Genomic DNA, 22,954 nt, shown 5'->3' on the forward strand with positions numbered 1-22,954 from the left:
GCCTTGAAAAGAAAATTCTGACACATGCTACAACATGGATGAACCTTGAGGACATTATGCTAAGTGAAACAAGCCAGTCACAAAAAGACAAATACTGTATGATTCCACTTATATGAGGTACATAGAGTAGTCAAATTCGTGGAGACAGACAGTAGAATGGGGTTGCCAAGGGGTTAGGGTTGGGGGAATGGGGAGTTAGTGTTTAATGAATACAGAGTTTCAGTTGGAGAAGATGAAAATGCTCTGGAGATGGGTGGTGATGGATGCACAACAAAGTGAATGTATTTAAAACACACTTAAAAATGGTTAAAATGGTCAATTTTATGTTATATATAGTTTACCACAATAAAAAAGAGATAAAAGACAACAAAATTTTAAAACATGCCAAATTCTTCTCACACATGCCTCTTTCACTACCCACAAAACCAATGCCCTGGCTATGATTGGGTAATTAAGTTCTAATGGAAATGTTTACCATGAGCCCCCAAACCTAAATATAATAATGACGTTTCAAATCCTTTCTACCCTAAAAAAGTTTAATCTGTTTCCTCAGAATAAAGTCTTTTGCCACATATAGATGCTAATAGCTATTATATGTCTAGTTCAGATTAAATAAGTTACTAAAGAACCCAATATACCTCCAAACTTTGTATTTCAAGCATCGTTAGATTTATCCCTAGCGTGTTTTTCCTTTATTTTTCTCCCAAAGCCTCATAAAGACTATTTTCACTTTTACTAGCAAAATCTTTAGCCAACACTGCCCTTCCCCGAGTCATAAGAGTTCATCTTTACTAACTCGTAGGCATATCATCTTTACAGTAATAAGTATTCATTTATTATCACTGATTTCGAGTATAAACATTGGAATGTCATTTATGAATCTCCCTCCCTCAAAAAGAAAAAAAATTTAACACGGGAAAAATACAAGCTTGGCTAAATTTTGAGGATCCTTCTAGTCAAACCCCAGTGTTTCTTATAATACCTTCTGATTTCACAAATTGTTACAGAAATAAATGTCCATTAATGAAGTAGCAAACCAGGTTTTCGGATTTCCTCTGAGGCTCTAAAGTGCATTGTGTTGTTCATGTCCCCTTTCTCTTCACTTTCAAGTGTGAGGCAAACAAAAATCTACCTTCAAAGGTAGATTCTGATAGTTCCCATGCTATAAATGCTATGTTCCAATACATTTCAAGCAATGCTTGTTCATAAACATAGAGGAAATACATGAAAATTAAAAAGGAACAGAAAGTATCCACATACCTAAACAAAAGTTGAAAGGTCTAATTTAGAAAAAAACAGTACTCATATTAAAAACTTGTCCTTAATTCATTCCAATGGAAAGAGAAAAGTAGTATTAAACAAGTATGATCAGCATATACGTTTTCTATTTGTACTATCTAAAAATAAGAATGCACATAATCAATTACCAAAAAATGAATTCTTTCAAACACCATTTTCTATATGTCAGTTAATGGTACCATCTCCTCTACTAGGTTTACCTCCTATGACTAAGATTGTACAATTTGTAACTGGCACTGCATACAATGCATACATCTAAATGTCAACAGAAGAAAAAATAAAAAATACAGACCCAGACTCTTAAAGTTTCTCTGGCATCCAGTTTTTCTACTTATCAATGTGACAGATTCTCCTGATAATAAGTTTCTTTTCATTTGTCCACAGCTATTTATATGTAATAATTGAGCTCTTTGAAAAGGAGAATGAGTATATCTGGTCACACACCAGTAACTTCAACACGTCTGAAATCTCCTATCCCCTTAATGTGCAACACAAAATTTTAACAAATATGAAACTCTACAAAAAGAAACTTTATGTATATAGATATAAAAAGATCAATTAAAAAGGAATTCATCACCTGGTCATGAACCTTACCTTTCAGCAGTGGCAGAGGTGTTAACTCAATAGGCTTGCCTTGAGACCTAAACTGTGAGGAACTTTGAGACCTCTTCTGTCTGGCTTTTCTGACGGACTTCCGAGAAAATCCGTCTACTTTATCCACTGATGGAGGAGTAGTTGGTGCTGAGGACATATCCCTACTGGAGAGAAAGAGGTATCATAAACATATTCCCAAGGGGAAGCATCTATAAGGTGTGATCACAAAATACGGTGAATGTTTAAATAAAAATTTATTACAGTAAAAGACACATTGCCATTAATCCTCCTCAAAATAGTCCCCCTTGCTTCAAACACACTTATCCCATCATTCTTGCCACTTTCTGAAGCAGTTCTGGAAGCCCTCTTTCGTAAGTGTCTTTAGTTGCACTGTCGTGGCTGCCTTGATGTCCTGAACTGATTCGAAACATTTACCTTTTATGGTCATTTTGATTTTAGAGAAGAGCCAGAAATCACACGGTGCCAGATCCAGTGAACAAGGTGGATGAGGACACACCATAATGTTTTTATTTGACAGAAACTGCCATATACCAGAAGCGATGTGTGACACGGAATGTTGTCATGATGGAGGATGACTTAGGGTACACTTTAAAACACACCTTCTCTCAGCCATAGCTCACAACCAACTGACAGCACTGAACAAGTTGAAACTTGTCATACACTGTTACTAAGGTTCGTCACACCACTTCCTGTATTGAAGATCCCTGCCTTTCCATTGGATGGCACTCGGCAGCAGTATTCACCATATTTTCTGATCACGGAAAGGCTCCGTATCACACATCACTTCTGATACAGCAATTTCTGTCAAATAAAAACATTACGGTGTGTCCTTATCCACCTTATTCACCAGATCTGGCACCATGCAACTTCTGGCTCTTCCCCAAAGTCAAAATGACCATGAAAGGTAAACATTTTGAATCAATTCAGGACATCGAGGCAGCCACAACAGCGCAACTAAAGACACTCATGAAAGAGGGCTTCCAGAACTGCTTCAGAAAGTGGCAAGAATGATGTGATAAGTGAGTTTGAAGAGAGGGGGAGTATTTTAAGGGGGATTAAAGGCAATGTGTCTTTTACTATTATAAATTTGTTTAAACATTCACCATATTCTGTGATCAGACCTAGTATATGAGTTACACAAATTCTAAAATTCCCGTATACAATATTCATGAAAATGAGAATATGTAATAAAGAAAGCAAATAAAATCCATTAAGAAAAGTCATGTTCAATGAGAAAACATGAAAATTTAGTGGAAAATAGAAGTAATATAACTACCACATAAGCAATATTATAATTCTAATGTATTGTGCTGCTCTCGCTATGATAAGCATTCAAGGTGCTCGTTTAGACTTGAACTCTTCTAAGCTATCTACTCATTTTCAAACTGTAAAGCTATTCTCATCTTGAGATTCCTGAAGTAATTTTGGAACTATTCTGCAGCTGGAAAATTTCCACCCATACATTTTCCCAAGATATTTAATATTATGAATGAGCTCTGAAGTTGAAACCCTTATTCTACTTCAAGAACCTACACCAATGTATCACAACATGGTGAAACTTACAATTACTGAAACTTTTAACATTAAAAGGCACAACTTTTAATGCAATGTGTTGTGTTAGCTGTGATAAACTATATCACACTGCAAATGAAGACTGGCTAGATTACTTTAAACAGGAACACATAAAAGGCATAATTAAAATCATTTCAAAGAAGTCTTCTTTGTGAATGAAGCCATCTTAAGTTATTAAAGCTTAATAAACAAAACTATGATGAAATCGTGCACCGAAGTTGAAATGAAAACTTAAATTCACAGCTTACTTAGACAACCAAATTGAGTTCCCTTCAAGTTCATCATCAAATATTAATTTTCATTCCATCAAACTGATGAAACTGAACAGTTCTTTTGGATTTTTTTAGCCCTATCACATTATTAAAATGAAGTATATTCCCAAAAAGTAACAAGCGTTAAGCTCAATTTCATTTAACAATTTAAACAGATGCCATCATTTCCATGGTACTGAGGCTCCATGCAAGATTAATGGCAAACTTGAATAGAAATAATGCATATGAAGGAAATGTTGAAATGCAATTACTCACCTGAAATTCCAATACATAAGACAAGTGTTTTTTAACCTCTAAATAAAAGAGTAAAGTAGTTTCTTCCTGAACGTGTAAGAATGAAAAGTGACCTGTGTCACCTGGGTTCTGACAAAGTGAAAACAAAAAACAAACAAAACTTCATGATGTTGAGGTTTGGAATTCTGAAGTCTTCTTTCGTTCTCTTTCAAAATAAAGTTTTTAGAAATCTACCTAATTTAGTCTTAAAATGTGACACACTCGAAATAAAATTGCAAACTATGAATGACTACAAAAGTAAGATCACTTTAAAATTTTCATAAAGACTGCATGAGCAAATCCACATCACATTTATATGTTGTAAATTTAGGGGCCGCTTTTGCAATCAATCTAGCATGTGAATTATTTATATTTCACTTTACCGTAACAACACAAGATTTCGGTAAATTCTTGTTCCTCCATCACTCTTTTTTGTCTCGTCTTTATTCCTCATCTCCCATTTCTAAAGGTGATTTATTGACAGCAATTTTATAAAAATCATTTGCCCCTTATGCCCCGCGGCCCAGAATGAACATCAAGGATCTCAACCCTAAAGCGCTGCAGAACTAAACGTGCAGGAGCAGCGGGTCCGTGCAAAGCCCGGGGAAACAGGTTTCGCCCTGGACCAAGGAGCCCGAAGCTTTATCTTCCTCTAAGCAGCCGGCAAGGGGGCATTTTCAAGGCTCAGGATATACCAAAGAGGGTACTGGGGTGGAGGAGAAAGACAGGAAAGGGGTTTGTCTTTGGGGATGCTCACATACTCCCTTTGCTCCTACCCACCCCCACCCCAAGCCCTGAAGATAGATAAGGTGCTTCAGAATCCTCCTCACAACACCAATCTCCCCCTCCGCCCATCCCCACCCCTCCCGGCCCAGTCAGTGGACAAGGGGTACAAGAATGCTCAACCAACGCCGGACGGTGGAGAAAAGGGGGGAGGGGGCCGAGTGAATGAGAAGCACCATCAGAAGCATTTGCAGGTAAATCAGACAAGTGGGACCGGCGCTCCCTCTCCCGCACCGCACCCCACCGCACTCCTCGCGTGCCCCGGCCAGGCCTTCCCGAGGCCGGTGTCCTGCAGGTTCCCCAGGAAGACAGAGAGGAGGAAGGGAAGCGGGCGAGCCGCGGAGCTGGAGGGGCGAAGTTACCTTGAAGCTTCTGGGGAAGAATCCGAAGATGATCTGTGGTTTTGAGGAGCGGGAGACGGGTGAGAGGGCCGCAGCGGGGGCGGGTGGCGGGACCGGGACTTGCGGGGGGAGGTCCGGACAGCGGCAGGGAGCCCGGGGCGACGGCTGTCCGGCGCGGCGTCCCTCCGGTTCCGCGGCAGCGGCGCCTCTAGGCCTCACGGCCGGACCTGAATCTCAGCGCTCCGGCAGCAGCGGCGGCCTCACGATCCTCCCCCGCGGGCCCGTCCCATCAAATCGGCACCGACCCCGTTGCGGCTCCGCCGGTGGCTCCTCGCTCACATTCCCGGCGGGCGGCGCCTCTGCTCGTTGCCCCGGACCTGGCGGCGGCGGCGGCAGCGACGACGTGGGGAGGGGGGAAGGGAGGGAGGAAGACTGGATCCGCAGCGGCAGCAGGAGGAGAAGGAAGGAGAAGGAGGAGGAGCCGCTGGAGCCGGAGCCGCCGCTGCCAGAGCCGCCTTTCAGTACCCGCGGTGGGTCCCCGTCAATGCCCCTTTCTCTCTCCTATTGTCAATATCACCGGGCGGCTGAGTCCATGGCACAAGTGCAACCAAACCTTCTGGCCAGCAGCGCCCGCCCCCGGTGCCCACTCACTGGAGGCTTCAAAAGGGAAGCGAGGCCTCATTGGCCGGCGTCCGCCTTCACTCCCATGCCAGCATGTTCGGGTGAGAGCCGATCAGGGATTGGCGGCGGGGGGGGCGGAGAAACAGGAGGGTGGGAGGAGAGGAGACCGACGATTGGGCTGAGGAGAGAGGGACCCGGATGCAGCCGCGATCGGCGGCCGCGCTGCTGCCGCTTCCGCCAGGCGGTTGGTTAGGCTGCAGAAGGTAGTCACAGCGGCCGCTAGGCCTAAGACGAGCTCCTTAAACCTCGGACGTGTGCGACTGACAGATCAATGGGATGGGTTTCCGCGCAATGCGGAGACTCTGGGCGGCAGTCATCTCTTAACCACAGGATTCTAAGGACAAGAATCGGCTGCGGGTGGGGAAGCCCCCCGGGCCTTGATTCCGCCTCCTTCGGCGGCCAGGGTGGCCCTTCTGGGCTCGAGGAGCCCCACTCAGGACTGGAACCAGCGCTGCGTAGACAGAAATAATATCCCCCCGCCCGCGCCTGTGTAAATGGGCCCCTTGCAACCCGCTGAGAAACCCCCGGCATTCGCTCTCCGCTGAACCTTGTGGGAGGTCTGGCACCGAAATCTGAACCCCTGGGGCTTGGCCAAGGGTTGGGTATCGCTTCGAATTCGCTCTCACCTCGTCTCCTTTTTCCTAAACCTCTCCTTTGAATATCAGCTCCCTGAAGCTCCTGCAAGTCTTGGTTGAGGCCGGCTCAGTGTAGCTTATACAGGTGGGCACGCGCTCTCTACGCTCTGCAATCATTTATTGATACCGTCGCATCGGCCCTTCTGCTGAACAGAACTCAGAGAAACCCCGCTCCAGACTAGGAGCTTGGGAGCTTTTAATTGGCAAGGTGGATTCGTAAAAGTTTATGGAGAAGCCTTAACTCGAGCTAGACAAGTGATAAAATATTTAGAGATGTATTTACATCCTTGGTGAGCCCTAGACCAAAAGAATATTCTTAGACTGTCACTTTATTTGAATGCATGCTACATAACTCTTTTGCAGGGAGGGAGGGGTTGCAAGAAAAAGGAAGAAACATTCTTAACGCTAACTACACATGTCAGGGTACCAATTGTTTAAAACTTGGTAAATGAAAAAAAAAATACATGGAAAAGATTAACATTCATAATCCCTCAATGTTGGCATTTTAGTATACTTCACGCCAATATTTTTTTCTTTTAGTATTGTGTGTATCGTTCTGTAGCCTAGTGTTTCCCCTCTGCATTATACCATGTTTTCTATACAGTTAGGAAATATAACTATATATAAATAAAACTATATATACCATATGTACAAGTGATGGCAAAAAATGCATTCTGTTTGTGTTAACACAAATGTTGCAAATTTCCATGCACACTCACAGAAATGGCTCCTGAGTGAGAAAAAAAATTTTGTGCCATTAAAGATTAAGTAATCCTGCTTTGAACTGAAATGGGAAACAGAAAAAAATGGCTCTCATGGATGAAAGCAGGCTCCCCCTACTGAATCCAGATGACTGGCCACTGAATAATAGTGCCCATTTTTGCTCTGATCAAGTTCATCACTGCCAGGCCCTATAAAACTGGCTTACAATAGCAGTCTCCTTCCTACCTTCAAGAAACTTACATTTCCACATCTCAAATTTCTTGTGCCAGTCTTTATGAAAACCAGTGTACCAGCCACGAAGAACTTGTTTACTCAATCTCTGAGGATAAATGCAGAATTAAAACCAAGGAAGATTTTAAAGCCAAATCAAATTCCCTTGGCAACAGTTGAACCGTTAAAGAGTAGTGCACGTTTGAAATGCTCACAGCTGTTGCTTAGAACATTTCACATTTTGTAGAGTGAGGATTTTGCTTGCAAATTATGGTTCTCTATAAAGACAATTCATTTCAAAACTGTTTCACTTTCTATAAAATGGCTGAGTAACTGAAATGAGCACGTCTTTTTAAATCGAAACATCCTTGCTTATGTGAGAAATTATTCCTTGAACCAGGCTGAGTTTCTAAAGGAGGTCAGCATCCAGGGGTGTGTGTACTCCAGGAATAATGCAAGGCAATACATTTGGGATGCAAGAGAAAAAAATACGAGGATATCTTTATGCTTAATTCAAATTAAAAAAGAAAAGCATTAAACTCGGCTAGTATTTTATATACAGAATGCGTAACCCTGAGGTCAGTCTATGGATTGGTCTCTTGGCCTAGAACAGCATAGAGATGCCCTCAAGGAAAAGGGGATTACCCACTTCCAGGCATTGGCAGTCCGGGTCCCACCCAGTTAGTACCTGCTAGCATGTAGTAATTTACTGCAGTATGCTAGGTTAATCCACAGTTAAGAGGATTTACTGATTATCTATGTTTAATTAAACTAACCCATAGAAAATAGACAAGTGATTTGACCAGAGTCCTTTGCAAAGAAACCACAGGAAAACAAGCAAATGACAGAACTGACACTTCTAGTGTCAGATCTTTCACAACCACATTTCAAAGTTAAAATAATCTAAATCCAACCAAAGTTTGTCTTAAAAAAAACTTCATAGATTATTTGAAATATGGATTTATATCCACTATTATTAATGATGAACTTCACCATAAGCATATATTGTGATTAAGTTATAAGCTAATGATGGTAGCAATGTATATATTTTATAAATAAATATACATATATTTGGTTAAGAATTACTCCCCAAGAATATACTGATGGGAATGAACATTCAAAAAAGTTTGGAGACTGCTGTTGTAGATAATACAAAAAGAAATACATTATAGCCATCTGGGAAGCCATTATCAAATGACTAAACACTGTCCATTGCTATCTGATGAAAGCACTCACTTCCCAGATATCAAGGCTGAGCTTATCGTGCATCTACTGGCGGGCTGGCCATGTGATGAGACTAGAAGGCATAGACTATCAAATGGTGGCTGACTGGTAAACTAAAGAAGGGCTAAGATAATAGAAGCATCATCAAACCAATTATCAACTGGTAGAGGAGGAAAAGACCTATGCTGGTAAGACATCATCATCAGAAGTAGACTAGTCCATTTTGAGGTGGAGGGTACATAAAGCTGGGCTGAGAGGAAAGAACAGAGAAAAAACCTGAGGCAAGAGTTCTTCTCTTTGGAAAAACAATAAAAGGAATATGCACACAGCTAGTGTAAACAAGGGACTTTGGTGTTATATTTCTTTGAGCCGCATTTATCTACACAGGAAACACCTCAGCAGTGACATTTTCTTGGGTCACAATTTAAATAGTGCAGTTACATTTTCAGATGTGCCTCAAGGGTTTTAGGTTATTCATGCCTTTCCACATGATTAATGTGTATAATTATTGCTTGAAATGTAAAATGTTTAGGTGCTCTAATTCCCTACCACACAGCGAGGCCCTAGGTGTCACTGATGGATCAAGGTGGGAGGAGGGGCCTTAGGTCGGGGGAAGGTGATTGTGGAAGGAGAATGAGGGGGGAGAGGGGGAAGAGAAAGCCAACTTCAAGTACACTTTCTTTTACATAGGATAAAACACAAAATAATATACCACAAGTCATAATTTTGCTTGTAAAATAGTCAAATTACACAATTAAATAAACTAAAGCTATAGCTAATTATAAGCATAATGATGAGGACACAGACTCTGGGATCAGATACACTTAAAGTGGAATCCCAGCTCTGACAGCTCAGGAGCCGGGGAAAATTACACCTCTCAGCTCTGGCCCCCTGGCCTATAAATCAGCAGACTAACGCTTGCTAACTCATAGGATACACATCAGATTTAAATGAGGTTATACATTTACTACAGGGCCTGGTACATGTTGACTGTTCAATAAATAGTAGTTATTACCATAATCATTCACTTTCTTCCTATTTTAATACTTTTTATCCATCTAGAAACTTAAGTTTTCTGTCTTTTTTTAAATTATTCTAGTATACCCCACTGTGACAGGAAGAAAACAAAGAGCAAGGATACGGGAGGCATGTCTTTCAACCCACTTCCACACTAAGTTATAGAATTGTGTGGGGCCATTCATCAGCAATAACAGAGACCTGCATTTTATAATATCCATGTACTTCTGAAAGTAAAAAAAGTCATTTGACTTAACATTATTTCAGAGCTTTATCTTCATTTCTACTTTATATTCCTTTAAGAGAAGCTCAAACTATTTTTGCTCTAATCTTGCCAATTTCTCTTTCTCACTGTAACCTCTAGAGCTGTGGTAGGACTGACTGAGGTTCTGGTTGCTAGTCCTAGCCCTGGCTTTGGTGTGGGGATATCTGTTTCCCACCCATGCCCCCTTTTTCATTGAGGACTACATCCCATCACTTCATATGATCCTGGTGGGACTATTAGCCATGCTGCTTCCCTCTTCCATCCCCCAGAAAGATTGGTCCACAACCCAAGGGGATCAACTGGGTCTTCCCCGAGATTTGCTCTGGTAATGCCGGGAGCGGGATGCCTCTCTTCCTTTTGGATCATAAACAATAGAAATGATATAAGCTACTTATGACCATCTCCCTCCCTCTCTTCCATGCTGGAGGAAGCCAATACTGCGGGAGAAACTGGCAAAAGCCAAGTTTTAGCAACATGATTGGAGCTGCTGGATTCAGCTGTGTTTGAAGCTAGTTTCAGTTATATGAGCTCATAAACTCCTGTTTTCTTCTGTTTGAGCTACTTTGGAGTTGAATTTCTATAACTAATGATACACAGGCAAATCACTTAACTAGAGGTGAGGCTAGATAGAACCCCTGGAAAGGGGTCCTGGCCCAGCTTTAGTCAGGTACGCACGCCTCATTCAATCAGCTGTGGTCAGGGGATCAGAGTCATGTTGCACAAAGTGAATGTTGGGGGCTCTCTGCTGTTTCCATGTATGTGGGGGAAGAAAAAGAAGAGACGGAGCAGTGGCCTCAAAATACATACAATGGTTCTCTACTTACAACATCTTTAATTATTTCCTCAAATTCTATTTATAATAGTGGAATTAATAGTCTAAGGATACGAACATTTTTAAGTTCTTGATTAAGTTCTGCCACATGGCCAACACTCTGGCTCCCTTCCTCATCTTGTCTACATTTATAGGCAGAAAATAGAAACTAATTATAACTTTCATCTCTGATTATAGAGTGAGAATAAACTATTTGTCATGTATTTAGTAGTCATATTTATTTTTCTGCAAGTTTTCTATTGGTGTACTTTGCTTATTTTTCTATTATAATTTTAGTGTTTTTTGTAATTGACTTATATAAAGTTTTTATATATTGACTTTACATTGAGGAGTATACCATATTTCCTTTGGGGTTTCTTTCATCGCTAAGTATAAATACTTTAAAAAGTCTTTCCCTTAAAAATTACTCCCTCTGGAAATATTTCAAACAAAAATGTTCCTAAGGTTCACCAGGAATATTCATTACAGAATATTAGTAACAAAAAAAGGAACAACCTAAAAATGTATCAGTTGAGGGACAATTAAATTCTAGCACATTCACAGTATGAAATATTATACAGCCATTAAATACAGGGGAGATAAATAAGTACTCATATGGAAAGGTATCTATGATATTAAGTGAAAAAAAGCAAGCATTAGAGAATTACAGGTAAAATAGCTCTATTTACATTAGAAAAAAAACCTGATGTATGAAATGTACAGATATCTAGAAAAGGTAAATGTCTAGAAAAGACCTGGGCGAATATACTTGGCACTGTTAACAGTGAATACCTTTGGGCATGGGTTGGAGATAGGTGGTAAAGATTAAATTACATACTTAAATAATGTTTTAATTTATTATAAGGAATATACATTACCTTTACCTTTTATTTCACAAAGCATTTCAGACTTACAAAGTGTCACAATGAGTAATATAACGAATACCCAGGTACCTACCACACAGCTCTAGAGATACATACCAACATGGTGGAAGCCTCCTGTGTAACCTTCTCCCATCACATCCCTTCTTTCTCAGAGGTTACAGCACCCCTGAATCTGGTGCTTTTTATTCCCGTGATGTCATACATTTACTAAATGGGTACCTATTCCTAAACAGCATGTGGTACTATTTTTCCCCCCATATTTTAGGATTGTATATAATTGGGATTAGACTGTATGCTAGCCTCTAATTTTTTCACCCAACATGATGTGCTTTTCATTTAAACATGTTGATACAGATACTTTAGACAGCTCTCTTTCACCGCTACATAACATTCCACTTATAAATGTTCTGCAGTTTATTCATGCTCTTGTTTTGTGATTTTGGATTCTTTCCAGCAGTTTACTGTTTTGAACAGTGGTGCTGTGAACATCTCCTTGTGTAGTATGCTTTCTTGAGTTTGTGTGTGTATCTGGAAATGAAATCAAGTCATAGGGTCTGTGCTTCTTCAACGTCACAAGATGGGGCAAATGCTTTCCTAAATGATTGTACCAATTAACAATCCCACCAGCCGTATATAGGAGATTCTGTTGCTCTAAAAATTCCTTACCCATCCAGAGAGTAGACATTTATCTTCTAATTTTTCTTTTATTTTTTTTCTCTTATACTACGCTGTTTAATTGAGCTTGAATTAATTTTGGTATATGGTGTGAAATGGGAACCTAACTGATGTTTTTAATAAATAACCCATTTTCCCACCACTGTGTATTGATAAGGCAAGTCCTCTTTCATTATACTTTTAAATCTTTTTCTTACTTATTGTCACCTGATGATTCATCTGGTTGAACTTCAGTATCATTTTGTAGAGTTCTCCTAAACAACTTACTGAAATTTTGTTGTAATTGCATGAGGTCCATGAATTATTCTGGTCTAAAACCTGCATTCAACAGCTCATTCCTCTCAAATCAAAATGACTAAACCCCTCACTGCATAAAATCCAACACCCTCAGCCTGCTACGGAAGTACCCCCATTATCTGTACCCCTTCTCATCTTTCAGGCTCATCATTTCAAGCAGGCCAGTGTCCTCCTTGTCCTCTAAGCTTTCCTTATTTGTTTTTTCCTACAAACTTTGCTCATGAGGTTCCCTCCCACCAGGAATGCCAACCCTTCCTTCCATTCCCCTTGTTTTGTTTATGCAAACCTTTTCCTTCCTTCAAGGGCTGGCTGGGGTCCTAGCTACTCTGAGCGTCCTAGTCAGGACTTAGTCCACCAACTTGCATTGCTATTCAATTTTCTTATATGTCTGTATTTAATCTCTCCAATTCTATAATTGAGTTAACTAAAATAAGAAAATTGAGACAAGTGGAACTTGCCTGGGGAGAAGTTCAGAATAGTTACTTGTAAGAGGATCAACAACCAGGTTAGGCATTCCACTTTTAATACCTGTAACCTTGAAATGGAGAACAAAGCAGGAAAAATGTAAGAAAGAAGCTGAAGCTGGGGCCTCAATATGCCCCATGCCCGGATGTGGCCAGACACAACAGTGACACCTAATAATAGGGAAACCCGTCATCATCACCATCCTAATGCCTTACATTTGAATAGTGCCTTAGGGCCTGCCACCTTCACATACATCACCTCATTTAACCTTTGCAAAGTTCTTTAAAGTAGGTGAGGTGATCTCCATTTTACCGGTGAGGACACGGAAGCTTAGGTGTTACATGCAAGCCCAAGGTCACACAGCTAGGAATTGCCATTGCCAAGTCTGCAACCACAATCTTCTAACAGACCCCAATTTACGACTCATTCTGCCATACCCAGAGTTGCTTCCATGTTCACCATGTTAACTTTTAAAATGCTTTTAATTTTAATTTTTGATTGTGACAAAAATCACACAATATTATTAAATTTTCCCTCTTAAAATTTTAAATGTACAGTTCAATAGTTTATATTCACATTGTTCTGTAACAGGTCTCTAGAATTCCATCATCTTGCAAAACTGAAACTATAGCCATTGAACAGCAATTGCCCATTTCTTCCTCCCCCAGCCCGTGGCTGTCACCATCCTACTTTCTGTTTCCATGGTTTCGACTACTCTAGGTATTTCATGTAAGTGCAATCACACAGTATCTGTCCTTTTGGGATCAGTTAACTTCCCTCAGCATAATATCCTCAAGGTTCATCCATGTGGTAGGATATGACAGGATTTCCTTCTTTTTTAAAAGCTGAATAATATTCCATTGTACACATGTGCCACATTTTCTTTATCCATTCACCTGTCCATGGACATTTGGGCTACTTTTACCTCTCTGAAATTGTGTAATGCTACACTGAACATGGGTGTGCAGATGTCTCTTCAAGACCCTGCTTTCAATTCTTTTGTATATGTACCCAGAAGTGGAATTGCTTTATCATATGGTAATTCTATAATTAGAAGTTTTAGGAACTGTGTTACCTTTTAAACAAATAGCCCCATTCTCAGGGACTCTATTGCAATATGTTAAAAGATGGCATATCGCCTTCCCTCTAATTAAATGGAGATAGCAATCGTGCTCATATATAACCATTAAAATATGTTTAAGCTTCTTACTTAAGATGCATTAATTACAATGTTGGCAACTATAGACGCTTCCATTTCCTTCCAGTCTCAGTGAAGAAGCTGGTTTTCACTTTTAACACTAAGCCCCCACCCCAATGTCAGGGTCACTAGATCAGAAGGTTCATGATGAAAGAACTTGCCTGTTTTGTTCACTACTGTACTTCAGGTAGCGAGCACAGTAGATGGCATGTAATAAGCACTCAAAAATGGATAAATGAATGAGTGCATGACTAAAAGACCATGTTACTGGGTACGGTTTAAAAAACTGAACTTAAACCCAGAAGTGCGTGTTGTCATTGATGAGAGGGAATAATTTAGCACTTCTTATTCCAGCAAGCAGGAAGTAGAACACAGATGGCAAAGGGACATTCAATGACATGAATTTTGCCAGAATAATGATACCATCCCTAGGATAAATTCAGACTAAAGCGCTGATAGTAACACAGGATCATACCAACCATGAGGATTTGGGGAGCCTAGGAAACCCTTGGAATTATAATAAGGTCCCACCAGATTAATGGGACAGTGCTCTGGATAGGAAACAGCAAGAAAGGGTGCTAATCGTGCAGGACCGTATTTACCTTCTCTTTGGTCAGACGCCACAGACCCTAGGCAGAAGGCATTGGAAGCAAAAGCATTGACACGGCCAGTGAAAGATCCTCTGCTGGCTAGCTTGCTGCACAGTAGCTGAGTGATGCCCTCTAAATAGAGATGGAGGTGTGGAAGCAAAGAGAGGGTTAAACACACAGAGGGTAGTTACTGTCTCATGCAGAAAAGCAAGCTCTCCTGTTAAAGGCTGCTGGCCATACACCTTTGGACTTGATATGTACTCTTATGAAAGGAACTGGAGGAAATGGGATTACACTGTATCAACAGAAATTAAATGTAGACTTAACAAAGACTTCTTGAATTTTTAAAGAACATAGGCCCTAGAACAAATGGTTCAGTGGAAATTATGCTCTGCACATATCTGAAGAATAAGTGAATTGTGACCGCTCTTCCATTCAAATGAGGAGATGGAATTCAAGAGAAAAGTATCTTCTAAGAGGAATGTTCCCCAGAAGAGATAACAGACAAGGTTAGGTTGCTTAGTGATTATGTGAAATTTCTTCCCAGTCTCTCAGTCAAGTAATTCACTCAGTCAGTAAATTCACACTAGAAGATTAATACAGTAAATATGGGACATTTTATATATCGCTAGAGTAGTCAGCATGGTTTAGTGGAAAAATCTGCTACCCTCAGGTCAAAAGACTTGAGTTCCGGTATTGCTTTGACCACCTTAGCCTTTTAGAGAATTATCAGTTCCCATGGTCTACAATGACAACAGAATGATACAAATCTGATCATGTTAGTCCTCAACCTACAATTCTTCATGGGCCCCCAACCTCTATGGGGCACATTTTGAACACCTCATTCTAGTACATTCCTTCATGATCTGACTCCTGCTTTACCCAACCAGCCTTAACTTACATCATTTGCCCCTCATTTCATGTCAAGCGACACTGAGCGATATGTAGATTCCTCGATATATACCAGTCCTTCCCACTTCCTCTGCTTCAACAGCTTTCTCCATTCATTGGCAAACTTCTCAGCACCCCTATCTGCTTAAACGCCGCTACTCTGACTTTCCTCCCGATACTCCTACATGGCCACTGACCCATCTATACCTCCACAGTGACGACTGTGTTGTAATCAGTACTCTGCATGCCTGCCTCCCCATTACACTCTTCCCCCCACCACACCTTTTTCTTTACTGACCATAAAGTGGTGTATTAGTATCATATAAATTCAAAGTGTAGAATGGAAAATGGCCCCTCCAAACCCATTCCCAAAGACAGCTCTCGTTACCTCAACAGCAGGAACCAGAAGTTCTTTGCATTTTTTTGGATTCTCAGAACATAGCAGTGCCTGGCACATAAGATGCCTCAGTAAGAAGTGTTGAATGACTGGATCTATAAAGATGGCATAGTTGGCTGCACCAGACAACAGTGTGCGGTAGTGGGGGAATCATGCAGGATAATGCCTCTGCATAGTCTTTGAACACTGGAAAGCATTATGTAAATACAAACTCGTGTCATCCATCTAGCGCCCTAGACCTCATTTTATCTGACATCTACTTCCATCTGCAAACTTGGTTCCGATGATGGTGATGATGATAGCAGCTAGCACTTACTGAGCACTTTTCATGTCCCAAGCACTATGCTGAGTGCTTCACCTGTAGTAGTAACTCATTTAAATCTTACACCAACCTAAAAGGCAAAAGGCTAGTAATGTCCCTATTTTTTTCAGATGAGGAAACCAAGGCACAGAGAGGTCATATAGTTCACCCCACTCCCTCACCCCCCAGACCATAGAGATAATAAGTAATGCAGCCAGGACTTAACCGCAAGCAATCGGGCCGCTGAGTGCACACTTCACCACATCACATTACTGCCTCTTCTGTACAACCCCAAGGATGTGCCTGGTCACAACGGGAACCAGTTACTTCCCATTTGTACATTAATTCTTGCTCCAGTTTAGGAGTCCTAAGTAACTTTACCTCTGTAATCTGCTGTTCCCTCACACGTAAAGTGGGGGTACTAATGGTTCCTATCTCACAAAGTTGTTTGTGAGAATGATCTCTAATAGGGCCTCTGGTAGCAGTGCCCGGTAGGGGATCAAACCTAGAGCCCAGAGCCAGTGACCGACTGCATTGCAACAGACACAGCAATAAAGAGAAGCAAAAGGACCACACTGCTGTGGAGAACAAGGAATCCTAATCCAGGAGGAGCTGGACATCTATTAATGAGTACATCTGTGTGGCCAGATGGATGCCAAGAACCTATTAAAGACTCCACAGCCAAGTAATTACTTCAGGCTCCATGAAGAGAACGAGCATTCAAGACGAGATGCTCACTACCTATTAATTCAATTCTTTGGTTTTGGCCAACACCAATGGTAGCAAGGGTTGATGGCTACACATATGCAACCAAACAGTAAAAAATGGAAACAGAAATCGACAGCATGTCATATGTGTAACAGCAGAGGTGTGAATAAAGCACAATGGAAGCAGAGAGAAAACCACACAGGCAGGTGCTTCCAGATGGTGCTTGGACCTGGAGTAGCCTTCGAGGCTTGTAGAAAACTCAATCCAGCTTTAATCCAGAAAACTCAATCCTGGCAGAGTGCTGCAGCTCTGTGACTGTAAAATCATGCCTGGCTCAGGGCTCTCTGGGACTCGTAGCCAACGAGGGGCTCTGGGGGAAAGAGTACTTGGTTCAACCTGGTAGGATGTCATTCAACTCCTGGGCCAAGCTACATTATTTGCAAAGCCCCTAAGAAAATATGGAGCCTGTATTCCGTCCTAGAAAAGAGAATGAAAGCAGACAGCAACTGTATTCACAGATTAGTTTAATCAATGAGGAGGCTATTGGCATCAACACCAACTAGCCAAACCAACAAGACCCAAGCTAAATTCATGCAGCATTGCCCCGAGGCTAGAGATGAAAGACGAGAGGTAGAAAACTGACAAACCTGCTGTGAACTAGAAATGAAAAGCGAAAAACTCACCAACAAGTTTTTACAAGGCAATCTTACAAATGCTCAGAATGCCAGAAAGAGAATGAGCCTGAATGTACACAATGGCACAATGAGTGCACAGCAGGGCCCAGAACCGGCCCTGAGGACCATCTCTCTGGAATAGCAATATTGGCAACGCAGTTATTATGGTATTGAGTCTAGAAAACAGGCTCAGGGAAACAGTGTCCTCAGAATTAACAAGATAAAACATCAAGACATAATAGATATGATGAGCCATCTGCAGAGGTACCTTGCCCTGAGAAATGTTTTGTGAATGTGTTTGCAGAGAAACTTGGCAACACCCGAGTCCAGGGCTCATCGCTAAAATTAGCCACATATTTTATGCCTCTGCGCCTTTGTCCATGTTGTTCCTTCTGCCCATTTCATCTTCTGATGCTCTTTTCTCCCCTTTCTCTAGCCTATCGGGCAAAGGTTTTTTTCTTTCAGAATACAGGCATCATCTTTTCTCAGCCTGTGCCTGAGAACAGAATGAATCATTTCCTCAGCCCTCCTACTTTTGTGCTCTGCATCATATTATTATCTCTAGCATCATCTACTCCAGTGCCCAGCCCAACAGATATTTATCTCAGTTGATCAACTGTGTGGGCCAGGAGCGGGGAGGAGGGCTCTGTGTTGGAAGAATGGTATATCAGGCTCTCTGGGAGAGGGAGGACGGGCGTATTGAATATTATGATAGATTTAGGGGCAGTAACTCTATGTGAGCCAAGGGATTTTTAGGTTTATTGAAAGAGAACCCCAGTTTTGTATCGTTTTGTTTATGAGTGGTTTAATAGGGAGACAAATGTGTAAACAAAAATGTGCAAGTTGATGTAAACAGCAACTTGCACATTTTTGTTTACACATTTGTCTCCCTACTAAATTAAGAAGTAGTACAAGGCAAAGGGAGGATTAAATGCCCAGGCAGGGATCAGAAAAAGTTTCCTAGTGGAGGAGACTATTGATGTGGGTCTTAAGGACAAAGAGGAGTTAGCCAAACAAACCGCCAGGCAGAGGGAACAACTTTACCAAAGCATGGAAACAGTATAACATTATAAGGGTTTTTATAGGCATTAGCTCATGTAATGTCAACAAGCTTAAAAAGTTTATACAATGTTATCAGTTAGGTTCCACTGCTTGTAACAGAGAACTAAAATAACAGTGGCTTAAACAATAGAGCAGTTTCTTTCTCCACAAAACCTCAGGATCTCAGACTCCTTTTAGCCAAAGACTGGATGCTAGTTGTGGCCTTCATCCTCAGTTCAGGATGTTGGTTAGAGCTCCAGCCATCACATCCACATTGCAGACAGCAGGAGAGGGGACATAGGGAGCCCAATAACTGTCATTTTATATAGGTTCTTAGAAGTTTCCACATACATCTCAGTATTCCAACATAGTCTTATAACCACAAACAGTTGTAAAATATTCTGGGAAATATAATCTTTATTCTGGGCATCACATCCCCACCTAAAATGTGGGGATTTTATAGCTATGAAAAAGAGTAATGGTAGATACTTTGCAGTTTCTCTCATATACTCTATTCTCCGTTTTTCAGATAATGAAACTGATGCAGAATGGTTGCATTTTATTTCATGGTGCATTCAGGGATTTCAAATAGGATTTTTTGTTTTTGTTTTTGTTTGTTTGTTTTTGGCTTATGCATAAGGTGTAGAGAGTGGGAAGAATGAAGAGTAATGGGCTACAAAATGGAATGATTTTAATTCTGATACTTTACACAATAAAAGCTAATGGGCAGTGAAATGCACAAAACCGGGAGGCACTGAAGTGCAGAAGATAATGGATGACTAATCTCAAAGCTAGATAAGTGAGAGTTGGTTTGAGTATCTGAAAGATAGATTTCCTAATGGGTCAGTAATTGAATAGCAAATTGATTCAATATGACATTGCTGATTGCAGTGACAGATTACATAAAATTTGCCAAAAGGACAACAAAAGTCATCTGACCCATTTTTCAGCTTTTTTTTTAATTTTTAAAAATGTCTACCTCTCCTCTAAACAACAGGCCAATAAAGGTAGACAAGTTTGCATTTAATGCATACTGATTAAAGTAAAACAATGCAAATTAATCATTACCTCAAAAATATCTTACATTTGATTCAATGTTAAAATGAAAATTATTTTGAAGTAACACATATACATAATTGAAATCAAGTAGTACCTGTAGAACAACTGTTCATCAACCCCACCTACCTTGTGTACCATTCCTGGAACTCATGTGGTTCAGAAGAGCGTATGTTATCTCCAGCCCCACAGGCAGTGAAGCAGCATTGGGCCAGCTGGTGAGACTGGGCCAGTCTCTTGCTCCTGACGATTGTAGGCAAAGAATCACAGGCAAACAAACAGTCCCTTTTCCATTGGACATTGGTGAGTGTGGATATGATCACTGGTTGATTGTAGTCATCTTGTGAGCTTGAAGCTGAAAAGATGAAGACTGGCAGAATTGAAAAGCAGGAAGAATTTACATTCTTGTTAACAACCAAACCCCGGAAATGCTTCTGGACTTGTGTGAAGTAATAGGTTCCTTATTTGGTTAATTTGAACTGAGCTGTAATTTGCAGCCAAAGTAGCCCGATACTCTACCGCCAGGTATGTATATATAACAAAAATTAAAGAACAACAAAAGCAGTCCCCTATCCTCCTCTTCTGCCTTTCTCTCTTCTCCACAGGAAACCACTTTCAACTATTAGCCGTTGTGGCAGGTGATTTACTTACGTGACTCCAAAGAATATGCTTATACTGCTATTTTCTTGATTTATCCATAGAAAGGATGTTAACCTTCTATTATGGAAGAGGAAAACTAAGCATTTCCACACCCCTTCCACTTCCCTTCCATGCTCCCAATACAGTTTTACATCTCTTGATTAAATCAATATTGTGCTTACATTATTATGACTAAATAAATATTATTCACCACCGGGTCAAGTAGTGTACATACTGTGATTGCACTTCTTATACAAATTTCACACCTTGGAGTTAAAAGTTATTACCACCCCTTTCCCTTTGCATGGGTTTCCCTGTGTCTAGTACTGCTTCTCAAAGTCTCCAATAGAGTTGTAATAGCCTCACAAAGTAATTTTCTTTTCTTTCCTATTAAAATATTTGTCTTGTCTTCTCTCTCTTCCCTTTCATCCTTCCTTCCTTTTACTTCTAAACCCACTTCTACTCCCTTCTAAAAAGTCATTTTATTGATAGCTTGATGTTCATATTTTTCAAAAGTAAGCAAGACATTACCACATTTTTCTATATCAATTAAGATAATCATGACATTTTCCCTTTTTGTCCATTACTGTGATAGGTTTTCTGATGTAGAGTCATTCGAATAGTATTCCTGAGATAAATCTTACTTGGTCTTTTTTTTTTTTTTAAGATTTTATTGGGGAATTGGGGGAGGGAAACAGCGCTGGGGAATCGGGGAAGGGGAACAGACAAGTTGCTGTCCTTTTTGGTCTTCAGTCTAGTTGTGGAGGACATTGCTTCACTGGCCCAAGTTGGCACCATCATTGCGCTCTTCCCGGGCAAGGCAGATCAGTCGCCGGCTTCTGGACGGCCGCTCACGCTGGCTGCTGGTAGCCCATGGCAACCCACTGCAGCACGGGCTGCAGCCTGCGCCGTTGCCAGTGACTCACAGCAGCCCAGCTCCAGGTTGAGCTGTTGTTCAGCATCTTAGCTGTAGAGGGCAGTGTCACTGGCCCTCATATGTGGGATCTGAACTGAGGCCCTCTGGCGTCCCAAGCCAGCTCTTAACCAATGCACCACTCGGCCGGCCCTATCTTTTCCTTTTCTTTCTTTTTTTTTTTTTTTTTTAATACACCGTTGGATTTGGTTAGCCCCGTCTGAACCACAAAAAATGAAGTCCCCCAAGAAAACAGGGAGGAAATGTCTACTGGGTAAAAAAAAACACTATGTCAATATACTACCAATACTGAAGTGTCCTGTCATGTACAGCATGTTGTATTTGTTGCTCATATAAATAATTTTAGATCCTCAATATGCACTCATGTTTCAAATCTTAAACTTTGGAATCATCTCCAAGAAATTATATCCTTCTTATGACATGAAACATTTCGGTGCATGGGTCTAGAAAGTACTCAACACCTTTCCGGTGGTGACAACCTCCCCATGAGAACATGCCTCTCGCTAAGGATCTCTGTCATCCCTCTCCAGAAGAGAAGAGGAAACACAAGAAGAAGCGCCTGGTGCAGAGCCCCAACTCCTACTTCATGGACGTGAAATGCCCAGGATGCTATAAAATCACCACCGTCTTGAGCCATGCACAAACGGTAGTTTTGTGTGTTGGCTGCTCCACGGTCCTCTGTCAGCCCACAGGAGGAAAAGCAAGGCTTAGAGAAGGATGCTCCTTCAGAAGGAGCAGCACTAAAAGCCCCGAGTCAACATGAGTGAGGAAGCATCCCAGTAAACACATTTTGGATACATCCTGTTTTTTGTCTTGTTTTTACTGCTAGGAAGCTCCTACCTCAAGTATTCAGGGGCAACCAGAAGAGTGGACTGCTAGTCATTTGGGGCAATTCGTGACATGAAGGCAGTTTCCAAGTCCAAAGTGCACGGTGCTGAATATAAGGACTCCTTACCTAGAAAGATGAAAGCTGTTGATGCCAGCACTGCAAAGAGGGTGTAGACGAGCTGGTAAGAACCCCCGAACTTCTGGAGTACCCTTGAATCTTCACACTGGTCTGTGCATTAGCCAGAAGGAGAGATGATAGTTAACTTAATCCCCAGGGCAGACACTGCACTTGAAACGTTTTGTGGTCCTAAGAGTATCTAGCAGAAGCGCTCAAATCCAGCCCTCCAGGAAATGGTTAGCTTGTTACCAGAATAAAGAGATAACCTGTACTTGGCCCCACCGCTCTGGCTTTTTCCTGTCTCCAAAGTAATAAACTACCAATTCTTGAAGAAAAAAAAAAAGTACTCAACAATATTGTACTTTGATCAGCTCAATGAAGTATGAGAACTGACAATTAAGTTCACGAACTCCTTAGAAAAAGTACTACATACCTTATTGCTGAATATCACTGTGGTCACCTTTGAAGTACTCCCCTTGGGAAGCTATGCACCAATGCCAGCGCCCAGTCCACCCTTCAAAACAATGTTGGAACTCT

At 41.1% G+C, this 22,954-nt stretch overlaps 2 protein-coding genes across 8 annotated transcripts in view; one reads left to right on the plus strand and one right to left on the minus strand.

Moving 5' to 3' along the window:
- The window catches only part of PPP2R5E (protein phosphatase 2 regulatory subunit B'epsilon), a 159,441-nt gene extending 139,184 nt beyond the window's left edge, over positions 1-20,257 (minus strand). For 3 of the 7 annotated variants that reach the window (XR_002122668.1, XM_019631474.1, XM_019631471.1), the window contains exons 1-2: positions 5,177-5,759; positions 1,894-2,057 (exon numbers count right to left, since the gene is read on the minus strand). Coding sequence is in view for 6 of the 7 variants with exons in the window: in XM_019631474.1 (XP_019487019.1) it covers positions 1,894-2,050 (157 nt within the window). In the remaining variant the exon portion in view is untranslated. Of the gene's footprint in view, positions 1-1,893; positions 2,058-5,176; positions 5,760-20,027 lie in introns of those variants that run through there. The other 4 variants (XM_019631473.1, XM_019631472.1, XM_019631475.1 and 1 more) reach the window with 4 other exon arrangements.
- Positions 20,258-21,964: 1,707 nt separating this feature from the next.
- Positions 21,965-22,249, plus strand: LOC109375913 (40S ribosomal protein S27-like). The gene has a single exon (XM_019631477.1). The coding sequence runs from the start codon at positions 21,965-21,967 to the stop codon at positions 22,232-22,234; it is 270 nt and encodes an 89-aa protein (XP_019487022.1). The 3' UTR covers positions 22,235-22,249.
- Positions 22,250-22,954: the final 705 nt, after the last annotated feature.

Source organism: Hipposideros armiger, unplaced genomic scaffold, assembly GCF_001890085.2.
Source record: "Hipposideros armiger isolate ML-2016 unplaced genomic scaffold, ASM189008v1 scaffold_1002, whole genome shotgun sequence".
Classification (NCBI taxonomy): Eukaryota; Metazoa; Chordata; class Mammalia; order Chiroptera; family Hipposideridae; genus Hipposideros; species Hipposideros armiger.

Coding starts and splice junctions, on each gene's coding strand:
- LOC109375913 (XM_019631477.1), top strand. CDS start 21,965: ATGCCTCTCGCTAAGGATCTCTGTCATCCCTCTCCAGAAGAGAAGAGG.